This window comes from Fringilla coelebs (genome assembly GCF_963513975.1).
Source record: "Fringilla coelebs genome assembly, chromosome: 9".
In the NCBI taxonomy this organism is placed as follows: domain Eukaryota; kingdom Metazoa; phylum Chordata; class Aves; order Passeriformes; family Fringillidae; genus Fringilla; species Fringilla coelebs.
This window is the reverse complement of record NC_140067.1, coordinates 23,902,137-23,928,494: the sequence shown is the minus strand read 5'-3', so window position 1 is coordinate 23,928,494 and position 26,358 is coordinate 23,902,137. Positions and strand designations below refer to the sequence as shown.

General features: G+C 43.4%; 1 protein-coding gene across 6 annotated transcripts in view; it reads right to left on the bottom strand.

Moving 5' to 3' along the window:
* The window catches only part of SMG7 (SMG7 nonsense mediated mRNA decay factor), a 51,692-nt gene extending 26,799 nt beyond the window's left edge, over positions 1–24,893 (bottom strand). For all 6 annotated transcript variants that reach the window (XM_084211851.1, XM_084211856.1, XM_084211855.1 and 3 more), the window contains exons 1-4: positions 24,584–24,893; positions 3,781–3,812; positions 2,402–2,519; positions 1,259–1,391 (exon numbers count right to left, since the gene is read on the bottom strand). In XM_084211851.1, the coding sequence (XP_084067977.1) occupies positions 1,259–1,391; positions 2,402–2,519; positions 3,781–3,812; positions 24,584–24,612 (312 nt within the window). In that variant the 5' untranslated portion in view covers positions 24,613–24,893. The remainder of the gene's footprint in view (positions 1–1,258; positions 1,392–2,401; positions 2,520–3,780; positions 3,813–24,583) is intronic.
* Between the last annotated feature and the right edge of the window lie 1,465 nt (positions 24,894–26,358).

The following is a 26,358-nucleotide window of genomic DNA, read 5'->3' as shown; positions in this document are numbered from 1 at the left end:
CAAATGAACTACTGTGAGTGCTCTAAGCTGAAGACAGTGTAAATTAGCCATGAGAAAGTTTACTCTGAACACTGAGAGAGGATTCAGCAACCACAATGTTGTTTAAGCAGACATCAAATGAGGGGAAAAAAGGAAAGAAATATTATTTTAACTTTACTAAGGCCATTATCATACACTGACTCTTATTCTTCATGATTTAAATCTATTGAAATCTAACATAGGAAAGAGCATAGGCAAAAATATGTCAGTAAGAAATAAGTATATGAATAGGAATCACACTCCTTTAGCAATTAACTGAAAACCCTGCAAAAGATTCTTGGCCCAGGAGCACTCAATACAGTTTTGCTTTAGGGGAAGAAAAGCTCCTAGAAGTGAATTGTTCTAATTGTTGTCGAAAATAAAGACTTACACCTCAGTGCTCATTACTGGTGTTAGGAGTCACAAGGAAGAGGCAAAGAACAAAACATTAGGCCATCACACACATCCTGTGCATCTGTGTTTGCTGCACATATTTCTGTTCCTGAGTAACTTAATCCAAGAACAAACTGATTGTTCTTGCTTATCCTTCACTATACAGCAAATGAAAAGGAATGAAGGAAATGACCCACAAACACATACATAGGAATGAGAAGCCAAATGGGAATTTTTAGAGGAACAGCAGGAAAAAAGTATTAAAAGTACATCAACTAACTCAGCTGCTGGGCTTGAGGTTTTTTGTGTCATCATTTCTGTAAGACATTACAATTAAAAGACAAAATTCCTTACCACAGGTCACTGCAGAGACAGAGTAAATGACTTTAAGAGGGACTGGAGAACCAGTGAAGGCTAGGCCTTCTAATAGATAGAGGAAGTAGAAGGTGGCAACAGATGCACAGCAAGAAGGCAAGAGACAGTGCAAAGAAGCAACATACTAGCCTCTTGTGCTGCTTTATGATTGCTCTGAGCAGGCACAGAGCACAGTAAGACATGGACCTTGGCATTACCCAAAACAGTGGGGTTTAGGTGTTAAAGCAGATTCTATTAGAAAGGAACCTGAATTGCACCAAACCAACTACCAGATGCACAGAAGTTTCAGCTCAAGACTGATCAAAAGAAAGCCCATCAGCAGCTCTGCAGACGTCTCCTGCTGAGAGCACCACGGTTGACAAGGTGCACTGCTCAATCCAATACAGCAGCAGGTTCCTAAGCTAAGGGCAAAGAACAGATTTTACCCACCTAAAACTGATCCTTCACCCATCCTCCACTTTGTGCAACTCACCTGTGTGTAGAAGCCACTAGCTGCCTCTAAAAACAGAGAAAGGTTCGCCTGAACTTCACTCCGATTCGGATTTGCTCTGTTTTTCGCCTGACCCTGGAGTGTTGTGATCTGATTTTTAAAGGCATGATTCCAACTGAAAATAAAAGAAGCATTTATCTTTTTACTTTGAAAGTGTCTTATGCAGATGGCATAAATAACAGGAAAGAACTGTTTAATTACATAGCATCAGACATGAAGAATATTCAAATTCAGGCAACATTCAGAAGAGAACAAATGTTAAATATGGAATAACCACCTTTCCTCACCTGGCCTATCTAGGGAAACAGATCCTGATATATATATATAGCTAACATACATGTGTATATATGTATATGGCTAATGCTAGCATCATTAATATTTGCTTGGAATTGTTCTATTTTAGGCAGCAGAGAAGTCCCTCCCTAAAACAAGATGTGGGGTACATAAATGGGGGCTAAAAATCATTCAGTAACTGGAAGCCTGGAGAGAACTCAGCCAGCCTACTCACCTGGTTTCCCTCAATGCTAAAAGAACCACAGGCTTCTGTTAACTAAACTTATTACAACCCATGTCTGCACCTTAAATAACAGGGAATGGATTCAGGGCATGGAGAAAACCCAGCTGGATTTTACCCTGATTTGTAAGGTGTCATGAGCAACCCATTAATTAACCCCATGAGCAACCCTGATTATTCCTCCCTCTGCCCAGCTCTACCTCACAGGGCTTAAAACACTGGTCTTCAGCAGCTCCTGTTAGACTTTGCACAAAGCTCCAGGTGATTACATCAGGCAGATTTCTTCCTTTGAGGAAAATGCAGACTTCAGCCCTTCCCTGAGAGCAAAGCAGACTGGTGCTTCTTAGCTTCTCTGCCTCCACCTGGCCCTCCAAAACCCAGTCCTGCATGACATGGCTGCCTCTGAATTGCCAGAGGTAAAACACTAACCTACTGAATGTTCTTTATCAGCTCTGCAGTGCATTCTCATGTTTCGCCCACAGCACAGCTCTCATTTTAAAGGAAATAAGACAACCATTCCATAGGTTACAATTGCTTTTCTGGAAGTCTCACGGTTTCCTGCTCCCCAGCCCAGATCACATACATAAACACAAATTCAGTGAGGTACTTACAGGTCCTGCTCCACTTTTTTATCTAAAGCGTATTCCAAATCAGTCACTAGCATTTTTTGATATAAGTCCTGTAGAGCCTGTCTGGATGTCCAGACTTCTGCTGGACCCAGCTTTGAATCTGAGCAACAAGAAAGAAAAAAAAAAACAAAAACACAAAGTCACACAAATTTATGGAGTTAATCTGATTTTTCACTCACTTACCAAACGAAAGAATAGAGCTCAGTGTTAGATACACACCACCAAAAACCCACTTTCATAATTTTCCTCAGAATAGTGAAATACAAGAGCTACAGAGAGGTTGAGGGCTCACTGCTTAACTGATGAGTCTCCTACAACTCCAGAACTAGATGTGAACAAAGTCAGCAGCTGGCAAGTTAAAAAACAAAACAGGTAGGAGGATGTGGCTCTCCATAAGTTATTAAACAGCAGAATTTCTTGTCACTGGATGCATTTAGAAAAATTTCCAGTGTAGCCAAAAAATAATTAGCAGACAATAAATCCATGGAGGGATGCTAAACAGGACAGTGCATGGACACACACTGTTGGTGTTTAAAGAACACTGTGGGCAAGTACTGCTGTGTGCTTGCCATTTTCTAACTCTTCAGTAGCTATCTGCTCCCCATCCCAGGGGGTGAGTGCAAACACTGCTCCCTGCTAGAGAGTTACAGAGTCCAATTTCCCATGGCTTCCACAACCGCCTGGGCTGGGGCTGCAGGAGCACAAGGGATGGGCCTCACCCCAGGGAAACCATCCTGATGCTGATGGTGGAGCCACTCCTGCTGGGTTAGGTGGATCCAGGTGGTTTTAATAGCCCTATGGGGACTACACCAGCCTGCTACTTTCACTACACCCAGGTGGCAAGCACAGCTGAGCAAAGGCTCATGAGAGAAGCTAATTTTACTGCAGGGCTGATTCATTAATATAAACCATTTCCCATTAATATATATAGCTTGAATCACAGCTCATAGCATTTCACTGCATCTAGGGCTGCACTTTCACAACACGTGGTAGTGCTCAGATCAGCATTTCCTCACCCAGGTTCCTTAAAATCACCCAAATCCTGGCTAATCCCAAGTACAGCAGTTCCTGTGCTGCTCCGGCAGGAGGCTCAGAGAGAAGGAGAGACATGGCCTTTATCTCCAAATGTTTAGAACATCCAAAGTCAACTTGAAAAATATGTATTAGGTACAGGCCAAAGGGGCACAGTTGTTAAAATACTAATTATTTATTTATATACAGAGGACAAGCCTTTAACACTAGGTTACATACTTTCCAGAAAATTCTTATGAACGATAAGCAAATGGAACGCAAAAGGAAAACAAAACCAGGAATCAAATATTATTAATAAGCTATATAAACTACATAATAAAGGCAATTACCTGTCATGTCAGCCTTCAGGACTTCTGCCTGCCTGTAAGAAAGCAAAATGACAATAAATTAGAAACAGAAAGACCAAAATAAATGAATTATGCCAAAGCACATTCATGCAAGGGTGAATCTGCTTATAACTTACTCTGCTCTGGTTCACCCCATGCAGGATTTGAACTACATGGTTCAAACAGCAATGACTGCTTTTAGTTCATCCCATAACAGCAGTCAAGTGTTCACTTTTCCCTGCTTATGCCTCCTTCTGAACAAACTAATAAAGCTTACATTATAGTTTATATTTTCAGCTTTATTTGGCAGCAGTGTCCTGCACCCATTTTTTTTTAGTCATTATTAGAAATTATTAGTGATAATTGCCTGGGACATTTTTATCAAATCTAAGTTGCCACACATGTAATGCAGGAGCCAACAGGGAGCAACACAAACTCCCATCCGTGTCTGTCAGCATCTCAATACAGCCCTCCTGCCCCCATGCTGCACAAGTTCGTGTAGGGAGAAGAGACAAGACTATGGCTTCCCCAATTGCCTCTTTTCCTTGAACTGCATCCCTAAAGTAATGCTTTGATCAGGTTTCCAAGGAAAAAACCACACAGCACACACAGAAAGGTGTGTCAACTACAGGTGATTACCTACAACTCCTGCACTGAGCATCCTCTGCAAATCCCCACTGCTGGTGGAGGCTGGCAAATAGCTTCCCAAAAAGAGAACACTGGTGCAGTCCTCAATAAATAAATATTTCTGAATGGCCAGTGTCTGGCTGAAGCAGGCAATGGAGGTGCTACAGTTAAGCACTGTGTCAGCAGTACATAAAGCTTCAAGGAGCAGCCCTGCTGGCCTGTCTGATGGACACAATTAACCCAGGGCTGGCAGAGGGGACACAAGGCTGCCTGGTTGGGCTGGATTGGGATGAGACATGTCCCTCTGCTCCTGATGCACTCAGGTGGTGATGTAGATTTGGAAAAGTGCAAGCTTTCCACACCAGACATGGAATCCTCCCAGTATATGAAATGCTCCCTTCACCTGCCTCAGAAAAAACACAACAAAAACAAAACACAGTTGGAAAACACGCTGTGCCTAACATGAATGTCAGATGCCAGCCTGGAAAAGAATGGAAAGCAAGGAGAAAGGACCACCTAATCCCTAAAGGGGCTGTGGAAATCAGCATATACCTTCTCTTGCCAATGTGAAGTTGTGATGACTGTAAGCAGTTTTTCAGTTTGTTTTGGGATCTACCTACTGGCCATAAATTATAGGGAAGGTTTTGAAGTCCACATGAGAATTAAAATGGTATTAGATTAGGATATACATTATTAGGAACATGTAAATTGGTAAGTCCCTTTGCAAAATTTCTGCTTACTACATGCAAGCATTATCTATAACAGTGCACCATAGCCACCTCCATCTAAAAAGCAGTGGGATGCCCCAAGAGCTTCTTGTTCAGTCAAGAACATCTTAACTGATATCAGAAGTGAACCTATACGTTCCTCACCTGATCCAAATTCAGTAACTGGAAGCATGGAGAGCATTTAACGCCTTTACGACAACTTCTTTCAGTTGTCAGAAAGAAGAGATAACAGAGACAAGCAATGCAAATTTTAGCTAATGTATGAGGAGAAAGCTGAAAGCCCAAGAAACATTTCTTCCTCATCCACACAGAGGTAACAAAAGGTATCTAAATCTCTCTGTGGCTGCAGCCAGCAGGTTGGGAATGAGCAGATCCTGCCTCCAGGGAGCCAAGAAGAGCCAAGGAGGTACAGCCATCTCTGCCGCAGGCTGTGCCTCGGCAGCCCCTGCACTGCTGACCTGCAAGTCTGGTCAGGCACAGAGCTGAGCCAGAGCTGCTCCCTGGGACTTGGCAGCCAGCAATGCCACTGCTCCCAGGGAAAAGCTGACTTGCTCAGGTGCTGGAATCTCGCTTTTCTGAACAGCCAGCCAAGTTCCTACAGTCTGGCTCACGCTTCAAACATCTTCCAGTGCTGGGAAGGTCTCCTCTGAGCTGAGAACACAATCTGTGCTGCCAAAGCCACGAATGCTGAGAGGCTCAGCCCAGCAGGACACACAGGACTGCGCCCACAGACACGAGCCCAGAATTCTCTTCCAGGCACAAAGGCTCTCCCCTTTAAAAGCCAAGAACTGCCCCTCTGGAAATTACTTGTGCAGAACTACCTTCCCCTAAGTATAACCCCTAAAAGGGGAAATGTAAAAGCACCATTTTTTTTTCCCCCAGAAGTGTGCCCTCACTGTTGCCAATTTTGGTGAAGAGAGCCTCAGCCTTTTACATCAGTGCAACTGCTGACAGACTCTCTGTAAATGCACAGACCTAATTTTATGGCTAGACCCAAGTGTCTAACAAAAAGATTTATTTAAAACCACTTTATTTTGGAAGAGAAGACTCAGGGTCTCACAGAACAAGAGACTTTAGCACCAATCACTTCACTGGCCATAACACAGACTGCCTTGTATAATTTATAAAATTGCAACAAGCAAAACTGAAGAGATTGTTACTGTCATTTTCAATAAAATGCATAGAAATTATTTCAATACTTTCTAGATGCCAAAGAAATTAGGAGAGTCGACCTAACATTAGTATGCTGCTTCTCATTTCCACCTAGAAACAAATTGTTTCAAATAGCTGCATTCTAAGCCAGGATAAGAGGGGGCAGCCTGGGTACAAAATTTGCTCTGCATCAGTGGCAAAATATTAGCAGTAAGAGAGAGAGAGGAGAGAGAGAAGATGCATTGCCTGTTCATTAAACAAACTTCACAATGGGCCTTTGCTGGTGCTCAGGGACTCCTAGTGGGCACTGACTGGAGCTCACTGGTAACAACTGATAGGAGTTTCTCACGGTTCCAATGGCTCCTTCTATCACCCAGCATTTTTAACAAGCTTTCCTGGCCATATATTTTATTGCACCACCTCATACTGAATTTACATTAGAATGACTCATTCTGGGGCAAAAACGGTTCCCTGCTAGAAAACCTGATATGGCTTGTTTACACATTGTATCATTGCAAGAATATTCTCAGATACCTCCTTGCCCAGTTGGACTCAGCAGTTCAGTCGAGCTTCCCTAAGTTTTTTTTTTTTATCCAAACCATAGTTCAAAAAAATTATATTTCAAGCATTTCCACATACCACCTTGATATAGCATAATAGTTACTCTTTATAATTTCCTAACCAAATATGTAGATTCAGCTCTGTGCTTTAGTCAAACTTTAAACTGAAATACAACAGCCTCCCATCCAATTCAGTAAAAATGCTTGATAGCTAAAAGAATTTTCATTTTATTCATAACATTGAAAAGTTTCAAAACTTTAAAACACAGTAGTCAGGACCATCTCTCAAGGTTCTAAAAGTATAAAATAAATAAAAATTTAAGTCCCCACAGGAGACAAAAGAAACTTCTCTTAAGAACCTGAGAGTATAAAAAGTTCTGTTTTGCTGGAATTCAGAGGCTATACTTAATGTAGAATGAACCACTGGACTTGGCAAAGGAAGACAAGAAAGACACACCCCATTTTCCCTCTTCCAAGTTTTTACCCTTCTTGAACAATTAAGTTTTCCAAATCAGAATAAGAAAACAAATTGTTTCCCTTAAGCTGGTAAGCACTACAGAAAGAAAATCCCACAAATATTGGGATGTCTCTCCCATATATATATTTTGAAGTGTTTACCCCATCACACTGAAAGATACCTCAAAAGATCATGTAGTCACACCTTCTCTTTAACACTAGAGCAAGTTTGCTTAATTTGATGTTAAAATCAGGTAAGAAAAGATCACACAGCCTCTTTGGTTAACTATTCTATTCAAGTTTTCCTCTTGTTGCCATCTGACTTCCAACTCTATTTGCATATCACTGAACAAATGGATCTATTTTACCATTGTCCCCAAAAGAACTCATTTCTGTTCCAATAGCTGTCTTCAGTACAGCTATAATTCAAGCACTCAATCACAAATTTTCACTTCTGCGTACACCACCCTGCATCTCTAATAGGGCTGCATCCATTCTACAGAAACAGGGGTCTGCTAACAAACTTCATTATCAAGCACAGATAAACCAATGAAATTAAGCCCAACTTCTCAAAGCAGCAGTTTTGTGTTACCCAGCTACCATCCTCTAGTTTTTGGAAGTCAAGCCTCACTTACACCACACCTCTCTCATTTTCACAGTCAGGATCCGCCAGGCATGATCTGCTGTGGCATGACAAGTTCTACAAAAAACGTGGAAAACCCCAGATCTCACAAAGCCAACAAAAACACCACACAGCTTTCACCCTTCCTGAAGGGGAACTCCACCTGGTTTTCCCCTGATAGCCCTAAGCATCAGCAGCTGTATCAGTTCTCTCATCAAATCTCAGTAACACAACCCCCGGATAAGGAATTGAGGATTTATGTGACTAAAATGGGCAATGAATCCAGGCAGCTGGGCTTATAAAAACCATCAGAATCCAATCTCATTACTAAAAACTAAAAAACATTAAGTGGTCATGAGTTTCACTCCAAGCAGAAATTCACACTCCTGAAGTTCTCTTTCCTGGAGGCGTGTGCAGAAACTGTACCACAATGAATAGCACCTGCAACCTAATGTGCCTTAGCAGGAGGTGACTGACCCCAAGGCTCATCAAGGGCAGTGCCAGAAAGCTTTAATTCTTCTGAGAGGCAATAGAAAAATACAGAGAATATATAGAATAAATGTGTGAAATGTTTCATTTTGTGTAGAAAAGGTAAATTTTCTACACTAGCATACTACAAGTCAAACACTTAGTATTTAAATTTCATTATTTCAATGTTTGGCAAGGGTCACAGCAGAAGGAACTTCAAAGCAACAAACTGCCATTTTAGATTTTCCTCAAAATAGCAGTTATCTTCAACAAAAATTTATAATAGTTTTAATACCCAGTGGGGTTTTTTTCTTTATTTGTCTGTATTGAAGCATAACCATGCTGATTCAGGGCAGGTGGAAGCAGTAGGAAACACTAACAGCATGGACGCTGAATATTCCCCAGCATATTTAGGGGAGATTGATTGTTCAGAAGCCCCCAGCACTGTATTCAAGACATCATTCACATCTGGAGTTCAGCACTTCCTATGTGAAGAAAATTTGCTGATACAAATGGTTGACAGTTTTTTGGAAAATAGGTATTTTTCCTTCAATTCCTAAGAGTTACCACTAATACTTGTTAAAACTGAAAACTTTCTTTACAGTTTTTAGAGACTCTCTGGCTACTAATCCTTTACAGCTGGTACACTTTGCTAAAGGTTGAGTTCTCAAACATAACTCTGATTTCCCTAAACTTTTTGTAGACAGTAACTGTATCTCTAACTATGACCTGTCACAAGGAAATATTTTTACAGCAATCTCAGGATTGTGCATAAACCTAGATGGTTATGCCTGAAGTACAGTAGTAGCAAACTTGTGGGTAAACTTCAGCTTTTATTTTTCCTCCACCCATTAATTCAACATCACCTGAGTACAACAGCCTTCAGACAACAGCTCCTGTTAACAGCCTCACATACCTTTTCCTGAAAGGGCAAATGGATGGAATCAGGATTTTGAAGGGATATATAGCATCCAACAATGATTTTACTTATTAATTTGTGTAAAGACACTATCTACTCACACATCAGACATGTACTGTTAACAGTTTTACTTCTATAGAACAAGTTCTTACTGTTCCAAACTTCCAAATGTTGCCACGTAATTTAAATGACCATAGTTTGCACAAAGTTCTGGAATTGCTTGTTTTGGGAGCTGGCAGGTTTGAGTGATGTCAGCTCTTAGTGAGGTAGCAAGAGATCTTCAGCCTGTGGGTCATGGAATTAAATGCTCCATGTGCCTTGGAAGGCCACTGCTAACACACACCAATGAAAAACACCTTTAACAGAATCATCTTATTGTCAATTTTATGTGCTAAGTAGTTTAAATCTTATTATTCCTCTTACAGGCAGCTGAAGTCAGGGTACAGCTAATTTCCTCGAGCTGCAGTTTAATCAGATTATAGCTGTAGATCAAAGCCACAGGAACAAGCACTTCATCACCAGTAAAAAAACCCCCTACACTTCTGCAAGCAGATATTAAAGCAAAGCAATCCCCACCTGAATACAAACCCCCTTCACAGGGAATCCCTGCTCTATTCCTTTTGTGTTCTCACCACAGCTGAGGAGGATGTCGAGAAATGGGGACACAGAGCACGGTTTTCCTTAATCCCATCTTCCCTCCTTCTCCTCTATTAGAAGCAAGTCATAATAATCATCCTCAAAACACTACCACCAAAACTAACTCCTTCAAAGTTTGATCAGAGCTGACAATCCACCTCCTTGGATAAGGGTAGAAGTACCCTTGCAGTCAGCTTCATTCAAACTCATTTTCTTCCTCCAGTTTCATGGAAGTCAGTTTCTTTGTCTCAAGATTTTAAAACGATGTGCCCCAAAGGTAAAAGCACTCCTAAGGAAAGTTAATGTGCTCTTAATCTCTGATTTAATCTACATAGAGGGAAACACAAATCTCCTACACTACTCAGGCTTCTGGCACTCTGCCTCCACCAGACTCTCCACTCTCCCCCTCCTTACACAACCTGGAGTCAGAACATGAGCTAAATGCCTCAGAAATGGGGTCCAGCCAGGATCAGGATCAGCAATGTGCCTCCGTCCCTTCCACAAAACTCCAAAATTTATGCCAGGAGAGTAACCTGAAAACTATATACCCAACAACCTGGATTTTCCAATTCAAGCTGGCAGTAAATGTAATGTTAGGACTGCTTAGGAAAGCTCAGCTGTGTTTCCATAGTAATTTTTTAAAAATACTGACTATGCTGTTCTTTAACCCATCATCTTGACCTGCTAGTTATGTGGAATTTTATTAAAGACAGCAGGGATAAAAATAACCTCTAAATGGATGCTGCCCAACAAAGAAAAGCACAAGAACTCCAGTCACCTTTACCTTGTTTACCTTCCAGCACCTGACAGTGTAGCTCCATAGGTAACCCTGACACTACTTTCAGTATAGAAAAATTCTGGTTTAGTAACAGTAATAAGAATTTATTACCTATAAAAAAGGCATGGTCAAGAAATCATAAATGGATACTTAATATGTGTGGCAATTCAAGACATTGATATATTTTCATGTTAAGGAATACCTTCAAAAGAAAACTTTTAATAGCAAATAGTAAAAAAGTAATACTTAATGGAATACCCTGGCACATCCATACAGTACCACATTTACTACACTGGCTGACAATATGTCAGCTTTGCAGCTGACCTGAGAACAAGTGAAAGGCAAAACATTTAAGAACAAATATATAATCCATCTGTGTATCTCCTCCAATCTTTACACCATTCCTTGGATAAACAGATTTTTCAAAACTAAGGCAATCTTAAAAGTACAAGTGCACAAAAACGTCGAGATTGCCCTCCAATCCTCTCAGTCAGTGACAGTCCTCTCCCTTAAAGGAAGTTAGACACCAAAACAAAGCTCTGCTTCCTCACTACCCACAATAAGGAGCTTTGGGGAAGCACAGAAGGGTTACCAGTTCTTAGGACTATGGCCCTAAGAGGGATGTGAGAGGTTTACAACTGAACTTGCCATGATAATTCCCACAACGTTTAGAGACTGAGCAAGAGGAAGCAACAGAATTATTTTCTGAACAACAACTAGAAAACCCCCCAAACTATGCCCTTGTAACAAACATATAGTGTGATGTTTGCTCTTGCAAATGTTAAATGTATAAGGATAAAAGAAGTTCTGTTAAGATCTGGTGGTTTTTTTATAAAAGTTTTGTAATGTTGAAAGTTGATCTCCACCCATTGGGAAAGTTGAAGCAAGAACTCCAAGAGGTGGGATGAAGGAGGCGCAGGGTTGGAAGAATGACATGTGCAGGAGTGTGGGGAGGGCTGGCTTGTCAATAGCATAAATAAAGATTGCTATGGGTGTGGGCCGTGTGCCTCTGGCTGCAGCTAAGCATCCAGCACTGTCCCTTTTTCCTTATTCAGTCCCTTGTTGTGGTTCAATAAACTCTTGAAAGTTTTAAGAAGTGAGGAGTAATTTCTCACACCCTTTTTTTCTCTTTCAAACCCTGATGAGAGCATACACTATCAGGTCTCAGTAGTGATAAATCTATAGTAACACCAGCAGTAATTTGCTACATTACAGTTCCTGACTTGGTAAAACCCCTTGTGTTAAGGAGTGCTGGAAACTGCAGACAACAGATGTTAGAAAAAGTGAACATTACTTCTTTTAACAGCTTTTGCAATGAAAAACCATTTCCAGAATTACAGAAAGTGCAGATATCTGAGCACTGAGATCAGCTTCGGATGGGTATCATCAAATCAGTTTCAGAAAGTTCTGATCTTCAAGTCAGCCCTGCAGAAGCCCAATAGGTGAGGCAGCAGATACCAGCCCTCCTGGACACTGCACAGGATCTCCCAGACAAGTGTAGAGAATCCAGTTCAAAGGAAGGAAATTACAGTCAGTTCAGTGCCCCCCTTGCCATGCTGACAAAACGTGCCCTCTCACCTGCTCGCAGAGCTGCAGAGCAGTGACACACATTTCCCCTAGAAATGCCACTCCATTTTGCATCAAGAGGGCAACAACTGCATATCTAAATTCTGACTTTCAGCTCGACAAGTTTCCTGCTGCCTCCAAACTCCACTAACAGCTTGGAATATAAAACTCAGATCTCTTGCTCATTTTTGGTGTTCCCTGCAGAACCCCTTCCTCTCAATCCCTGCCTCAAATTGCCTCTTGCACAGAGGCAAATGCTGACCTTTATGCTCAGTAAGGCTGGAATGACTCCAACACAGAGGAAACGATCATTTAAAAGGAGTTAGTTACTGGGAATTTGAGATACTGTCTTCATTGCTAAGCAGCAGATGGATAAAGACCAAATCCATTAGATGGTACCATCAGACGTGGCAGAAATAAAGCACAAGTAATCCCTCATATTGTGTTTGTAGCAGGTTAGCTATGACAGATACAGGGGAGTTCAGCATTTTCAACACATGCTCTCCAAGTCCTAATACCAAGATCTATGCCCAGATAGTCAAGGCCTCCCAAAACATAAGCCTTAAAGAAAAATGATTGATACTTAAATATTGTGGTCATTCAGTAACTGTAAACTACTTTTTGCCAATCCCATTTGTTTTATAAACTCCCAATCACATCAAAAGCACACAAAACACACTTCTATGAACAAACATGACATACCCAAAAGTTTTAAAAAGCTCTTCATTATTAAGAGGTTTAAAAGGACACCACATGGTACACACACCAGCCTTGACAAAAACACACCCTGATTACATCTGGATATGATCCTAATTGCAAGCTGCATCTTAGAAATTATTTTCAATTCTCCATCTTGAAATTACATGCAAACCATACTCTGAAAGCACAGTAACAGCAGAAGGCTGAACACCAGTCAGGGAGGATTATATCCTCCATTTATGATAACTAAATAGGTACTCAGTACATCACTGCCAATCATTTACAGGAGTCTCATTAGCTGCTCCCCATTCTCTATCAGAAACACATAAGCAATGCTGTTCTGAGATAAACTTACATTCCAAGTAGAGAATATTTGAATAGTTTCTGGCTTAGCAACACACGACTCACCCACAGTCCTCTGCTGCTGGGTCTCAGTTCAGGAGTGGCTCATCCAGAAGAGCTGCTCCTACAATACCCGAGCCCATCACCAAACACATGGTACTCCTGGAATATGGGAAATTACTCTGTTCTGTATTCAGCTGAAAGGGAAACCTATGACCAATCCAACCGCCTTAGATCTAGCAAATGTTATTAGCACAGAAGGAGGGAAGCAGATGGATGCACTACTGTGTACAAGACACTGAATACAAGAACTGCCCTCTCCAGGAAAGGTGCAGCTTGAAGCTTTTGAGGCCCATCAAACAACAACAGGTCTGCAGGAAATCCAGCCCGGTTGAAGAGATGCAGCTCCATGGTCCAAGTGCAGCTGACCTGTGTAGCTCTGCTCCAGCAGGCCCAAACTGCCTCTGAACAGATCTGCTGCCACCATTGCCCCACTGAGTGCTGCCAGGTACTCCCAGTTAACCAGTAACCTCCTTTCCTGTTTTGAAAACTAATGGATTGGTTAGGAGTAAGCATCTGAGTAAATTTATAACTCCCAAGGTTAAATCTACTTGTGAGGCCTAAATATTTTTATTTAAAAATAAAACATTAGGTCTTGAGATTAAAATTTGAATTAAAGACAGAGTCCTTTCTAGTTCTATGTCAGAAAAGTTCACATGATGTTCAGCTGAGTACAAACCAGTATCTGCTTTATGAATCATATGTGATAAACAGGGGGGGTTTAGCAAACCTTTACTAAACATAAACTTTGGAAAAGAATAACATGAATGCAGATTTCCAGACTACAGTCTCCCTTTCAGCAGTCAGACCATACCTCATTATCTTCTGCAAAGGCTGAGGAAAAGGCTCCATAGCAATGGATTAACACATCCCACCTGAAGACCAAATCGTAAGCCTAGAAAGGCCCTCAAAATGTTATACAGCCCATTCCATCACCCTGATGTTATTTCTGACAATCATTTAGTTGCTTGTTGTTAAAGTCCTACCAAGTCACCTCCATAGCCCAAAGCAGCACCCTGGACACTGCCAAACCATTCCCACATGGCATTATGCCTTGCTTTCAGGAACTGCTGCGTGCCTTGGGTTCACCCACTCCAGCTCCTTCCTACCACCAAATCCCACAGCAAAAATCACCAGCCTTGCTCGACCCACTGCTACTTTTGCAACATGGGGAAGGGTAGTGACTCTCCTTCACTCAGAAAAGACATTCCCTGAATCCCTGAGCCACATTAAGCAGGAAGAGACAATGCCATCAAAAGATTCAACATGTGACTACCTAGTTACCAGTTATTAACTCAGCATTTGTGTGTTACTGAGGCTGCACAAGCCAATGCAGCCCCTGCATTCCACTTTGCAATCAACTATAGACTGGATTTCATAGCATTTGTTTTGTGTAGTATACCAGCATGTCCAAAACAAGTTTGAAAATAGAATAATTTTGGCACTGTGCTTCAGCATTTGACAATAAAGCAGGGAAGTGAGGTGAATCATGCTGCTTTAATACCAAAAGCTGAAATCCAAATGTTCAAGAGCATTTTCCATTATACACAAAAAATTTCCTGCGCATGAGTCCTTAAAGGCCTAAAGATCTTCATGTCTTTTGGATCTGTCCTTCTTGAAGACAAAACACTCTTGACCCACATCACCTAACACTCCAGCACAGCAGTTCTCAAGTAATTATTTCAGGAATTAACACAATCAGTTATGCTGGACAGAAGATACATTTTTGTAACCATCTTTAATCGAAGAGTACACAATTTTAACGGATCTTGAATGAGTATCCCCAAATCCTTAGCAAGTAATGTAATGTTACAGGCAGACAGAGCACTTTTTTTATGCTGACTTCTGACTGGCCACCTATGATGGAAGGGACCAAAAAAGTGTTTAGTTGCACAAGCAGCATCAGCAAGCACTTAACATCTTAATTAGAAACACACTGGAAATATTTTTCTGGGTACTTTTAAGCATTAAAGATGATTTTAGTCCTTGATATCAGAACCAGAAAACAAGTACTCCAGCTGAAGTCAGAGCAAGCCACAATCCCCTACAGATGTCTTTGCCCCAAACCCTGTATCTCTGACCATTTACCTCCAAATAAAATAAATCTCTAAATTATATAGTCATGGTATGCTCAAGCTGGGTGAAATACCTGCCAGACATTCACGCCCTGGCATAATCTGTGTGACATGCTCATAAATTAAGGCCTGCTGTAATAATTCAGATGCATGTCAACAATGCATATTAAGGATTTTATCACTTCTTTTCTAGTTAAAGATTTCACATATATGTTCAACATTACACCTATCAATGGTTATAAGACAAATTTAAATTCTTCTAGGTTTTTACTGCAGGTTTACATATTTTAATAACTGAATTTGCAATCACTGACCAATATAGAAATCTCACCTTTTTTAAAAAATTTAAATAATATTTCCTTTATTTTTCTAGTAACTGAAGCAACACGTTTGAGCTCAAAGAGCTGCTTCAGTTTTCATGTTTTTATACACTTTTGGTCGGTCTGGGTGTTTCTTTAATACTTATAAATGCAGCTTATATCCTTTGAACACTACTCTTACCAACAGATTGGCTTTTTCCTGGGAATATCAGGTTGGATCAAGTCTCCCTCCTCACAAGTTTGGTTATGGCAATGTCATCAACAAGTATTTACACTACTTCAAGACAGACAACTTCAACAGCCAGAAGTCTTGTCCCATCCTTCCTTCTCCATAGGTATAGAGGACTAGCATTTCCATCTTCAGTTATTATTAGGCAAGTTTGGAAAATCTGCCCTAAAGACCCCTCATAACAGCTCAAGTGTACCTTGAATTAAGAGCAGGAATGCCCAAAGGCTCTGCCAAAAGCAGTACTGTCTGCAGAAGGAACCAAAGCTGTCAATGGTTGTTTGTGTTAAAAAAGATTATCACAGATTCACAGCTGTTGGACACATCTCAATACACACATGCTTTCTCCACATCATGGCCAGACCATCATAGGACATGGCAAATCAAATATCAGGAGAATTTCATTGCAACAGACAGCAGCACAATTTACAGGACTATCATAAAACAAAGGGAGAAAATGGTCTTCGTAACAGATATATCAAAAATTCATTTATTCTTCATGCGTAGGGAAGTTAAGATGTGACAAATAACATAGCACAGACTATGGGGGGTCCAGGGGGCCCAAAACAGGCAGGCTCCAAACAAACTGCCCTTTGCCACAGCCTGACCAAATAGGAACAACTCTCAAGACCTCATTAAATCAAGACATCATGAAACACCAAAGTCTGAAATAAGGATGCTTCATGCCCAAAAGGCCTGTTTTCCAAAGAAAAAAGTGGTTTCCTTTAAGTAGTTCAAGAAATGTTCCCCACACTATTTTGGCAGAATCAGTCTTAAAAGTTCCACACTCAAAATTAATTTCTCATTTTCTAACAGCTAGAGAGTAGCTCTCAGATAATTCAGCTGTACAACAAGCAGGGCCTGCAGACTCAAAACAGACAACGCTTCAGAGAAGATGGGCAAAAATAAAATAAAAATCAGCTTTACCCATACCACCATGAGACACAGCAGAAAACTGTTCAATGAGGCTGAGCACTAGAGGACACTTTCAGCACCAAAAACATGAAATAAAAAAATGAGAAATAGACTGCTGATGTATTCAGGACATAGTAAGTACTTTCAGAAATATTATCTTTGTTTTCCCTGAAGACGGCAGAGAATATTAATTCTAGCAGGACTCCCAAGTACCTCAAGGGTATCTCTGATTTGAGTCCCATCAGTGAAATTCAGTCTGTCACCCACAGCTCTGTAACAATCCCAAGAGATTCAGAGACTCCTCAGCCTTCTGGTTCCTTATGATAATCCCTTGAGTGTAGAAGCCAGTGTGAATAATCCAAGAGAAGTCCGACTGGAACACAGAAAGAAGAGAAAGCACACCTAATGTCACTCCAAAACTTTTATTCCACCCCAACTCACAGGATTACATTGATCTGAACAAGTACCTGCTGATTTCATGCAAAAGAATTTAAATATCCAGCTTCAGAACACTGTTTAAGCCATTTCACCCTCATTTGGTCATCTGGGAAGTCCCCAGATTTACAAAGAAAAATTTGTCTTACATTCAAATGGGAAGAGTGGCAGTGGGCAGACAAGTCTAGAAATGTGGCCCGAAGGCAGGACTTGGAGCAGGGCTGCACAAGTGGCAGCTGGTGATGACTCCAGTACAGCTGCAATGCTTCCAGCAATACCCTGCCCAGTCCAACAACTCAAGTGCTCAGCAGGCACACACAAACAAAGCCACCAGCCCTCCACCGTGGAATCACGAGAAACGATGGCCCAGAGTCCTCACGTCACTTCACAACAAACAATCTGTTATTCCTCTATTCTGTCCACAGCAAGATGGAGAAATTAGATACCATATCCCTCCCTGAGCACAGGAAAACCTGTGTTTTCCCAAACACCACTGAAATCTATTACCTCCCTCATACCACATTAAAAAGCACAGAATCAAAGTATGCATCTCTGCTAATGATTTTAAGGAAAAAATCTGTGGGTTTATCCCTCTCCTGCCTGACAGCAGCTGTGCAGTTTTTCCAGTAAGATGAGGACAATCCTCAAGTTCAAAGTAATGAAAGCAACAACTAGTGTCCTCCCACATATATTTCTTACAAATTATAGCTTCATTCTTTAACTGCTCTTCTACCAGCCCGCTGCTATGAGTGAATCTCTGCTACTGTTGTGAAGATGAAGAACCCTTAAACCTCTACAATCCCCAGCAGATCCAACAAAATCAGATCCTACAGCAAATTATCCTCTTTTCCCTCCCCAGCCACCATGCACTTGAACTGCAATTACTCTTCTTCTATACTCATTTTTGCTGGCTGAGCAGGGCAGGGAACATGCCAAGGCATTTATCCATCAAGTCACTGACTTCTCCCATCAACCCAACCCTTCTTTTTCCAATAAGAAATGCCCACAACAGCCAATGTGGCAAACTAAAAAAAGCAGGGAAGCTTCAGTTTCCAGATACATTGATTTAAACAGATTTAAGCTGCTTAACTTAAAAGTTTGTGATACAATTCAGTGCCCAGATCAGCTTATTTAGAGGCCAAAATCATCTCACTGGACCAAACTATGGTTACTTGTGACTTCTTAGGATAGAAGAAACAGACTTTAGAAGTAGCCAGAATACCACAGTATACTTTACACTGAATACTTAAATAAAACAACTAATTCACCAAGAAAATGTACTTTCTTACCATGCACTGAAATGAAGAAACTGAGGAAAAAAATCCCCCAACCCCCATACTCAGGGACAGGGGCAGCCTTCTCAAAATGTTTTGGTGCCCTCCCTCATTAACACTTCAGACAAGCATCACCTGGTTTTACTGCCACAACAGAACCTTTTCTTTTCCAATAAAGATCAAACAACATAGGAATATGCAGGTTAGAACAAGAACTAATGGCTACAGGAATCATCCCTGCCATCAAAAATAAATAAATAAATGAATGAATACAGCTGTAACTTTACTTACACTAACCTGCACTTCTAGGTCACTGGAACACTGTGGTGCAAGTAACCTCATAGCAGAGCACAAAGAGAGTGCAGTAAGAGCATACACTGTGTTCTGCAGCAAGGGGAGACTCTCAGTCCAGACTGGATAGAGGGGTATGGTTTGTTGACAGTGAGACCAGGTACATTCTATAAGGATGATATTCTATATATAGCTACTGCCATATTCCAGGAAACAGGATGCTATTTACTGGGGCTGTGGATCAGTGAGCACTTTATTGATAATGAGCACTATCACTCCAAGCAGCAGTCCCACCCCACTCTTAACTATTAGTGCTTCCATCCTGTTGCACACAATTTCACCCTTTTTGTCAGCACATCTGCAGTAACACAATGGATGGGATCAGGAAAACAACTTGCACCAAACCCCATGGGTAAAGAACAAAACCAAAGCAGTTTTAACCTAGTGTGGCTCCTCAGTTCACTTTCTTTAGACTTGGCCATAAACGTATAAACTTATGCCATCACATCAGGGGTGAGGGAGAGTGAGAAACTTCCGTCAAGAGCTGTTCAAGTTTAAAACCCACCCTTGCATGGCCAAGCTTTTACCAAGTGCTAAGCAAGTCACATTCTCTGGTTACTGCAGTTCTCTGGTTACTGGCACATGTCCACTTTCCTGCCAGCCCCTCCAGCAGGAAAATATGCCCAGCACCTGCTAACCTGCACAGGCACTGCCATCCCTGCAGTTACCTCCCTACGGAGGAGCATGCTCAAACCCCAGCACAGAAACCAGCACACTACAGCTCAGGGGAACTTCTGGAAGTGCTGCTTTACCCCAGCTGCGCTCTGCCTGCTTCTCTCTCACCAGGCACATTCATTTGGATCACCCAAACATAATCACCTAACCAGCTAACTTTCACAAACTTATAATGGCAGCAACCAACTTCAGCACACTTGAGCAAGCCTTGTTTCCTTAGGAATCTAGGTATGAAAAACAAAAAATTATCACAGGTGTGACAGTGACTTTAGCACAAGTTGTCCCTGGGTAACTGGAGGGATGCTCAATAATTTGGATGCCCATAATAAGAAAAAGGGAACAAGTAATTGCTGCCCAGACAGCTGAGGAGTATGGTGTGTGTCTTGGGGCTCTCAGCAAGATGTATTTCCTTCAGCAGAAAGCTCAGTAGGGAATTGCTTGACACTTTTTTGATTGTGATTCTTTTCACTGCATAGGTCACCACAAAAAGCTTGTTGATCCTAAGTAAACAGTAGCCATCATCAATCTTTGCCTTTTTAAATCATTATTCTCACCCTCAAAGGAGAATAAGAATTGTTGCTCATATTAAATATTGGCAGAAATTCTAGTTATTAAATGGTGAGACACCTTGTATAGAGATAAAAAAAGACAAAACTAGAAGGGAGACTTTATGTTGCCCAAAGAAAACACCAAGGTATGAGGGTTCTCCTGAAAGGCGAAAGCAAGCCCCACTACATCTCCCCTGCTTAAAATTCAAGGGTAAACACTGTATGAAAGTAGCATTAATCATTTCAGAAAACAAAAAGCTGGAGGGATTACTTACCAAGACTGATTTGGTCATGTTCAGATACCAAGACAAATCAAGAAAGCTGTGGAACAACTGGAGCAAGGCCTCCAGAGCAGTCAGGGCTGGAGCACTTGCATTTGGGACTGAGGCAGAGGCTGTGGAGCCAGGCTAGGCCAGCCTGAGGCAGGGAAGGCTCCAGGGCACCCACAGCTGCCACATGCCTCCAGGGAGGGGATTGAGAAGATAGGTTCAGGCTCTCCATGTGGGAGCACAAGAGACAATGGGCATAAGATAAAACAGGAGAGGGTCAGACTGGATGTACAGAAAATCTTTTCCACCACAAGGGTATTCAAGCAGCTCCAAAAGGCTGAATTGTCTCCATTCCTGGAGGTTTTCAAGGCCCAGGCACTTGGTCTGAGCCCAGAGCTGTCCCTGCTGCGAGCAGGAGGCTGGACAGAAGCCTCCTGAGGCCTCTCCTCCAGCCTTGTTACCCTGCCAACTCCAGGAAGTCCAGTGCAGGGACACAGGGTTCTCTATTAAGAGGTTACATTTACAAACTTTTTCCTTCATATACTCCCAAGATAATTAAATAACTGACTTAGTCTTGCTGAGACTCATTCAAACAATATTCTGGTTGATGCCTTTCCAGCACAGACAAGCACCACCTCTACATCATCCTGACCCAGGAATCAGTACCAGAACATGCTCACACACAGACTGCAATTACCTCTGCTCTAGCCTCCTCCTTTAACAGAGAGAAAACACTGCAAAGAGGTGTGTCACAGACTGCCAGACAGCAAAGGAGTAACCATGAAGAGACACAGCAGAGGCAGAAGTTAATGGAGCTACTGATGAGTCTTCAAAAAAGAGACCCACAATTTGAATTATTAAAGCAGTCAAACCTTTAATGAATTTGGCTATAGCCTCATCATAAGGCTACAGGAAACTACCTACTGGTTCATCAGCACTGGAATTTCTAAGCAGCGTTCAAGCCCTGTAATTCAAGCACCTTTTATTCTACATTTGTGCTTGTGCTAAAAGCCACAGTTTACCAGAGCAACACCACATTTAACTGGTAACTGAGCTTACATCTTTTTGAAATGCAGTTGAGACAATCATTTGTCAAACTGCTAAACTTCTGAATCCTAGTTAACTCCTTTTTGAACATTAACACATAAAATTGGTATTGAAGATCATTTCTCTGAAGTGAATAAACATGCACTAAAGCTCAACACTGGCTTATAAAATGGATGTGCTCAGAAGTTTCTCTGCTATTGTGTCAGAAATCCTATCAGTGATATTTTGCTTAAAAGTGACTTCTTTTATATCTAGCAGGATACATAAATTGTGTCATTTAAGACAAGAGCCCCCTGAGAATAATTTGATTTCTGGGGAGTACTTGCAGATTCCCCAAGCAGCACAAATAGCATGGATACAAATTTTCAGCCAGTTGCAATGAACAGATTCACCTGAACAGGGAGACTCGAACAGTGCCCCTGTTTCCTAAACCTCTTTCAGGTTCTTGTCTCCTAAAAGAACCCTCTGAAAGGTCTACTCATCTTATCAGATGCAATGCAAATCTTTGAGAAGTGACTCAAACAATGACTCCAGTGAAGTATGAAGGAAACTAGATGGGAGAGAATATACTCAAATACTCTTGACAGGTGACTTTGAAAAGGATAAAACTGGGAAAAATCCCCAAAAATCTATTGCAACATAGGAAGATGTCTTAAAAACAGACTCTCCTGCAACTTTTCAAAGACTCAGTACATGAAGCCTGACCTTATTTGCTCCTCCTGGAAGACTTCTGTAGGGGGTTCATGTGTTCCTCAGTTCTCACAGGTTGATGGAAGGGGTACAGTCCTTCAAGGATAGCATTTTAAAATAGCTGCTTCCCACACATACAGAAAGCAAGAACCCAGAAGTGGAAGAGTTAAGGTAGTCCAGCTAAAAGTCCATTCTTCCCCACTCACCTTTTCAACAGCTTGATTCTTGCAGAGTCATTATTTCACTAGGTATTCAATCATTACATGTTCACCTTAAAAATCTATCTAAAATCCAAATACACAGAAAAATGATTTCTTGCAGAAACTTTTCTGTCCCTCCTAAGTGTGAAGACAATGAAGACAGCAGAGACTGTTTGCCTCATGTCCTCATTTGGCACAATGTTTTGTTAAGCTGCCCTCTCACATTGTTACACTTTGGTCTATTTCTTCTTCATTGTAGTTGGATTGAGCCTGTCCTGACACAGTAAAAAGGAGCATGCCCTGCTCCTTAAGACAGAGGACTAACAGAACTGGCTCTGAGAGTCTGAGGCTTAATTCCCAGTTCCCTTTATGAGCTTGGGCTGCAGTAATCTGCAGCTGCATTTTTGCCCTATGCAAATAAAACAATTTAAATGTACGTTCTGTGGATGCAAAAAGCATTTCACAGCTTTTCAAGGAAACCTTCCCCAAGCCTACCTTCTACAGAGAGAACAAACCCAAATGGTCTTCAGAGGCAGAAGGAAGATGATGAAAAGTTTAGAAGGGGGACTGTCCTCTTGTTTTAGGAAGAGATAAGCTTCTTGGTGACAGAGACACTGACTGTAACACATTAGTTATGTGCACACACTCCAGTCCTGTTGCTTTGGCACAAGATAAACAAAGCAGTCAGGAAAAAGCAGGAACAACCCAGGATGAGCTGAAGTGTGGGAGGAACAAAGAGAGGAGAAACTGGTGATTCCTGCCCACAGCTTGCAGGAAGGATTTCCAGCTTGGCACAGCAAAATGCTAAGGAAGAGCCTGGTGGTGCAGGAAGGTGACAGGAGCAGGGACATGTGTAATATGGTACAGCCTCCCACAGCCCAAAGGACACGTGCAGTCACAAAACGAACAGGGAGCCAGGTGTTACTATATTATTAAGACATGTCCTACAATAAAAAAGTAAATCTTTTACTGATAGAAGATTATAAAGTGAATAATAAAGCATTTAAAAGCTTTGTCATAATGTAAGAGAAAAGAAAGAATGAAGAAGTTTCATGATAACATAGGTGTACTCACCTAGAAGAGCAAAAGCAAAATAAACTCATTATTAGATAAAAAAGATTATATTGTTTTCTTTTTTGAAGAAATCATCTTGAGGTAGGATCTGGGATAACAAAAGGAAGCAGAGGTAAAAGACAAGATGAGGAGGAAGGGAGGAATTTGGAGAGCCAGCAAGGAGAGACTGCTGAAGTGTTTCAGAACTTTGTAACAGAGTGCTTTCGAAATATAAAATCCTCGTTGAATTCGCTCCTTCTAAATCCTTCCCAAGCCCTGAACTCCTCAGAGGGAATGTGCATGTCCTTTTGGCATACCTACTCCTTTTCCATGAGGTGTTCTGGAAGCATCGGGGTGACACAACACGATCGACCTGGACAGTTAGTACTTTACAGCTACTGAAAAGCCATTTGTATATCACGAAGCTGCTCTCCAAAACCACTAGAGAACCACTAGAGAACGAGCATTTGGGTATAAGCTCACTCTAACAGTAAGTTCACCCCAAAACCTATCAAAGTTCTGCTCGTATCAACGGGAACTATCTCGTGCTCTCGACTTGAGGGACTCGGGAACGGTCCTGTTTCAAGGCACAGCCCTGGCAGTCTCACTCCTCTCCCAAGCCCTCAGCTGACCGTCCCCGGCACCGACCGGCTGTGTCAGCCGTGACCGAGGACTTCCAGCTGATGGCGAGGGCTGAGACAGGACTCCAGCTACTCCTGTTCTCCCAGAGCACCTCCCGGGGCTGCGAGCACTGCTCCCGCTCCACAGCCGGGGTCAAACTTCGCGCTCGCTCCGCAGCGCCGGGTTACCCCGCCACCCCCTCGGGAAGCGATGGGGAATTCCGGCAGGGAAGCCGCTGGACTCTCCTACCGTCCCCGCGGCTCCAAGGCACCGGCGTGACCTTGCTGGGGAGCCCTGGGCCATGCGGCAGCCGAGCCCGGCCGCCCGCGGGGCCCGGGAGCGCGGCGGCCGGGTCCCGCACACCGGCCCGGGCACGGCCCAGCGCCCCTCCGTGCCGCTGCGAGGCCCGAGGGCTCCAGGTCCGCCCGCTCCCCGCCGTTCCTGGGCCGCCCGCCCGCGGCCTCGTCCGCCCGCCGCACTCCGGAGATACTCACCGGAGATACTGCGCGCACAGCAGGCTCATCCTCCGCCGCTCGCCGCCCGTCCCGCCGCGGCTCTCACAGCCCGGGCCGGCCCGCCGCCCCCGCGCCACCGCCGCCGCCGCCTCCCGCCGCCGCCATCTTCCCGTGCAGGGCCCGCGGGGAGGAAGGGGCGGGGTGTTCCCGCTCTGCGCTCCGGTCGGGCAGGCCCGCCCGCGCCCCGCCGGCCCCGCCGCTCCGGCCCCTCGGCGGCCCGGGCAGCCCCGGCTTCGCCGCTCCGGCACCGGCGGCGTCCGCTCGCCGCTCTCCCGCCCCGCCGAGCCGCTGCGGCCCTCCCGCCGCGCCGGCCGCGCTTCCGGGCCGGACCCCGCCCCCGCCGGCACTTCCGGCGGCGCCACCGGCAAACCCTTCCCCCGCCCACTGCCATGGCAACCGAGGGGGCGGTGGGGCGTCGCCATGGCAACCGCGGCGCATCCCGGGGCCTGCATCCGCCGGCCGAGCCGCGCCGCCACACCGGCTTTGTCACTGCTCCCTCTCGGGCCTCGGGGGGCGGCCTCCCGGGAGGCACATGGGGCTGGCGGGAGCCCCGCCACAGAATCACAGGAACACAGAATGGGGCGGGTCGGAAGGGATCCCAGTGGGTCATTGGGTCCCACCTCTCTGCTCAAGCAGGGTCAATCCCAGAGCACGTGCTGCAGGATTGTGTCCCAACAGGTCTGGAATACCTCCAAGTGAGAGACTCCACAGCCTCTCAGGTCTCTGTTCCAGTGCTTGGTCACTGCACAGGAAAGAAGTTCTTGGTCATGTTCAGGTGGAACTTCTTGGGCATCCATTTGTGCCCATGGTCCCTCATCCCACTGCTGGGCCCCAGGGAGCAGAGCCTGGCCCTTGCTCTGAGCCCTCCCTGCAGACAGGGACACAGGGGAATGAGGGCCCCTCTCAGCTGGGTCTGCTCTTGAGGCTGAACAGCCACAGGTCCCTCGAGAGAGCTGCTCCACGCCCTTCCTCATCTCCTCAGCCTCCACTGGACCTGCTCCAGGAGCTCCAGGTCTCTCCTGTCCTGACACAATTAGGTCACACTGAAGATTATTTTCTCCAGGCTGAACAACCCCAGCTGTCCCAGCCTTTCCTCATAACAAAGCTGCTCCATCCCTCTGATCATCTTGGTAGCCTTGTCTGGACTCGCTCCAACAGCTCCATGTTCTTCCTGTGCTGGGGACTCTGGATCTGGACATAGCTCCTCCTCAGCAGGAGCCAGGACATGGGCACATCAGGCAGTAACCTTGCACCTGGGTGCAACATTCTATCACAGCTCAATATTTACAGTATTTCCACTATTTATCCCATATGATCCCACCCCCCATGCTGACTTGGTGACTTGATTTGTACTCCAATTTGGTTTTTTATGGCAGGAAAAATCCCACTGAGTTCAGCGTCCATTCGAGCAAATGAGCCAGCCTGAAGAAATGAGACAGAGGAAAATTTGGGATCAGATGAGCACAAGGTGGCTGGCTAATAAAAGTTGTGTCACTTGAGTCTGTAAGTGACCTGAGGACAAAATGAAAGGTCAAGTTTCAAAAATAAGTCGCCCACATTTTTAAGGTTGAAAATATATATTAAAAACATATTCAGGTGTAGATGTTTTCATGCACAGAGTTGGCCCTGGACTGCCCTCTGTCTCTGTGCCAAACTAGGGTTTTTATGTCTTTGAGGCGTCACATTCTCCTGCTGCTCGGCATGAAAACCTGGGATCAAGCAAAGATGAGTGAACAGCTCAACAGCCGAATGAT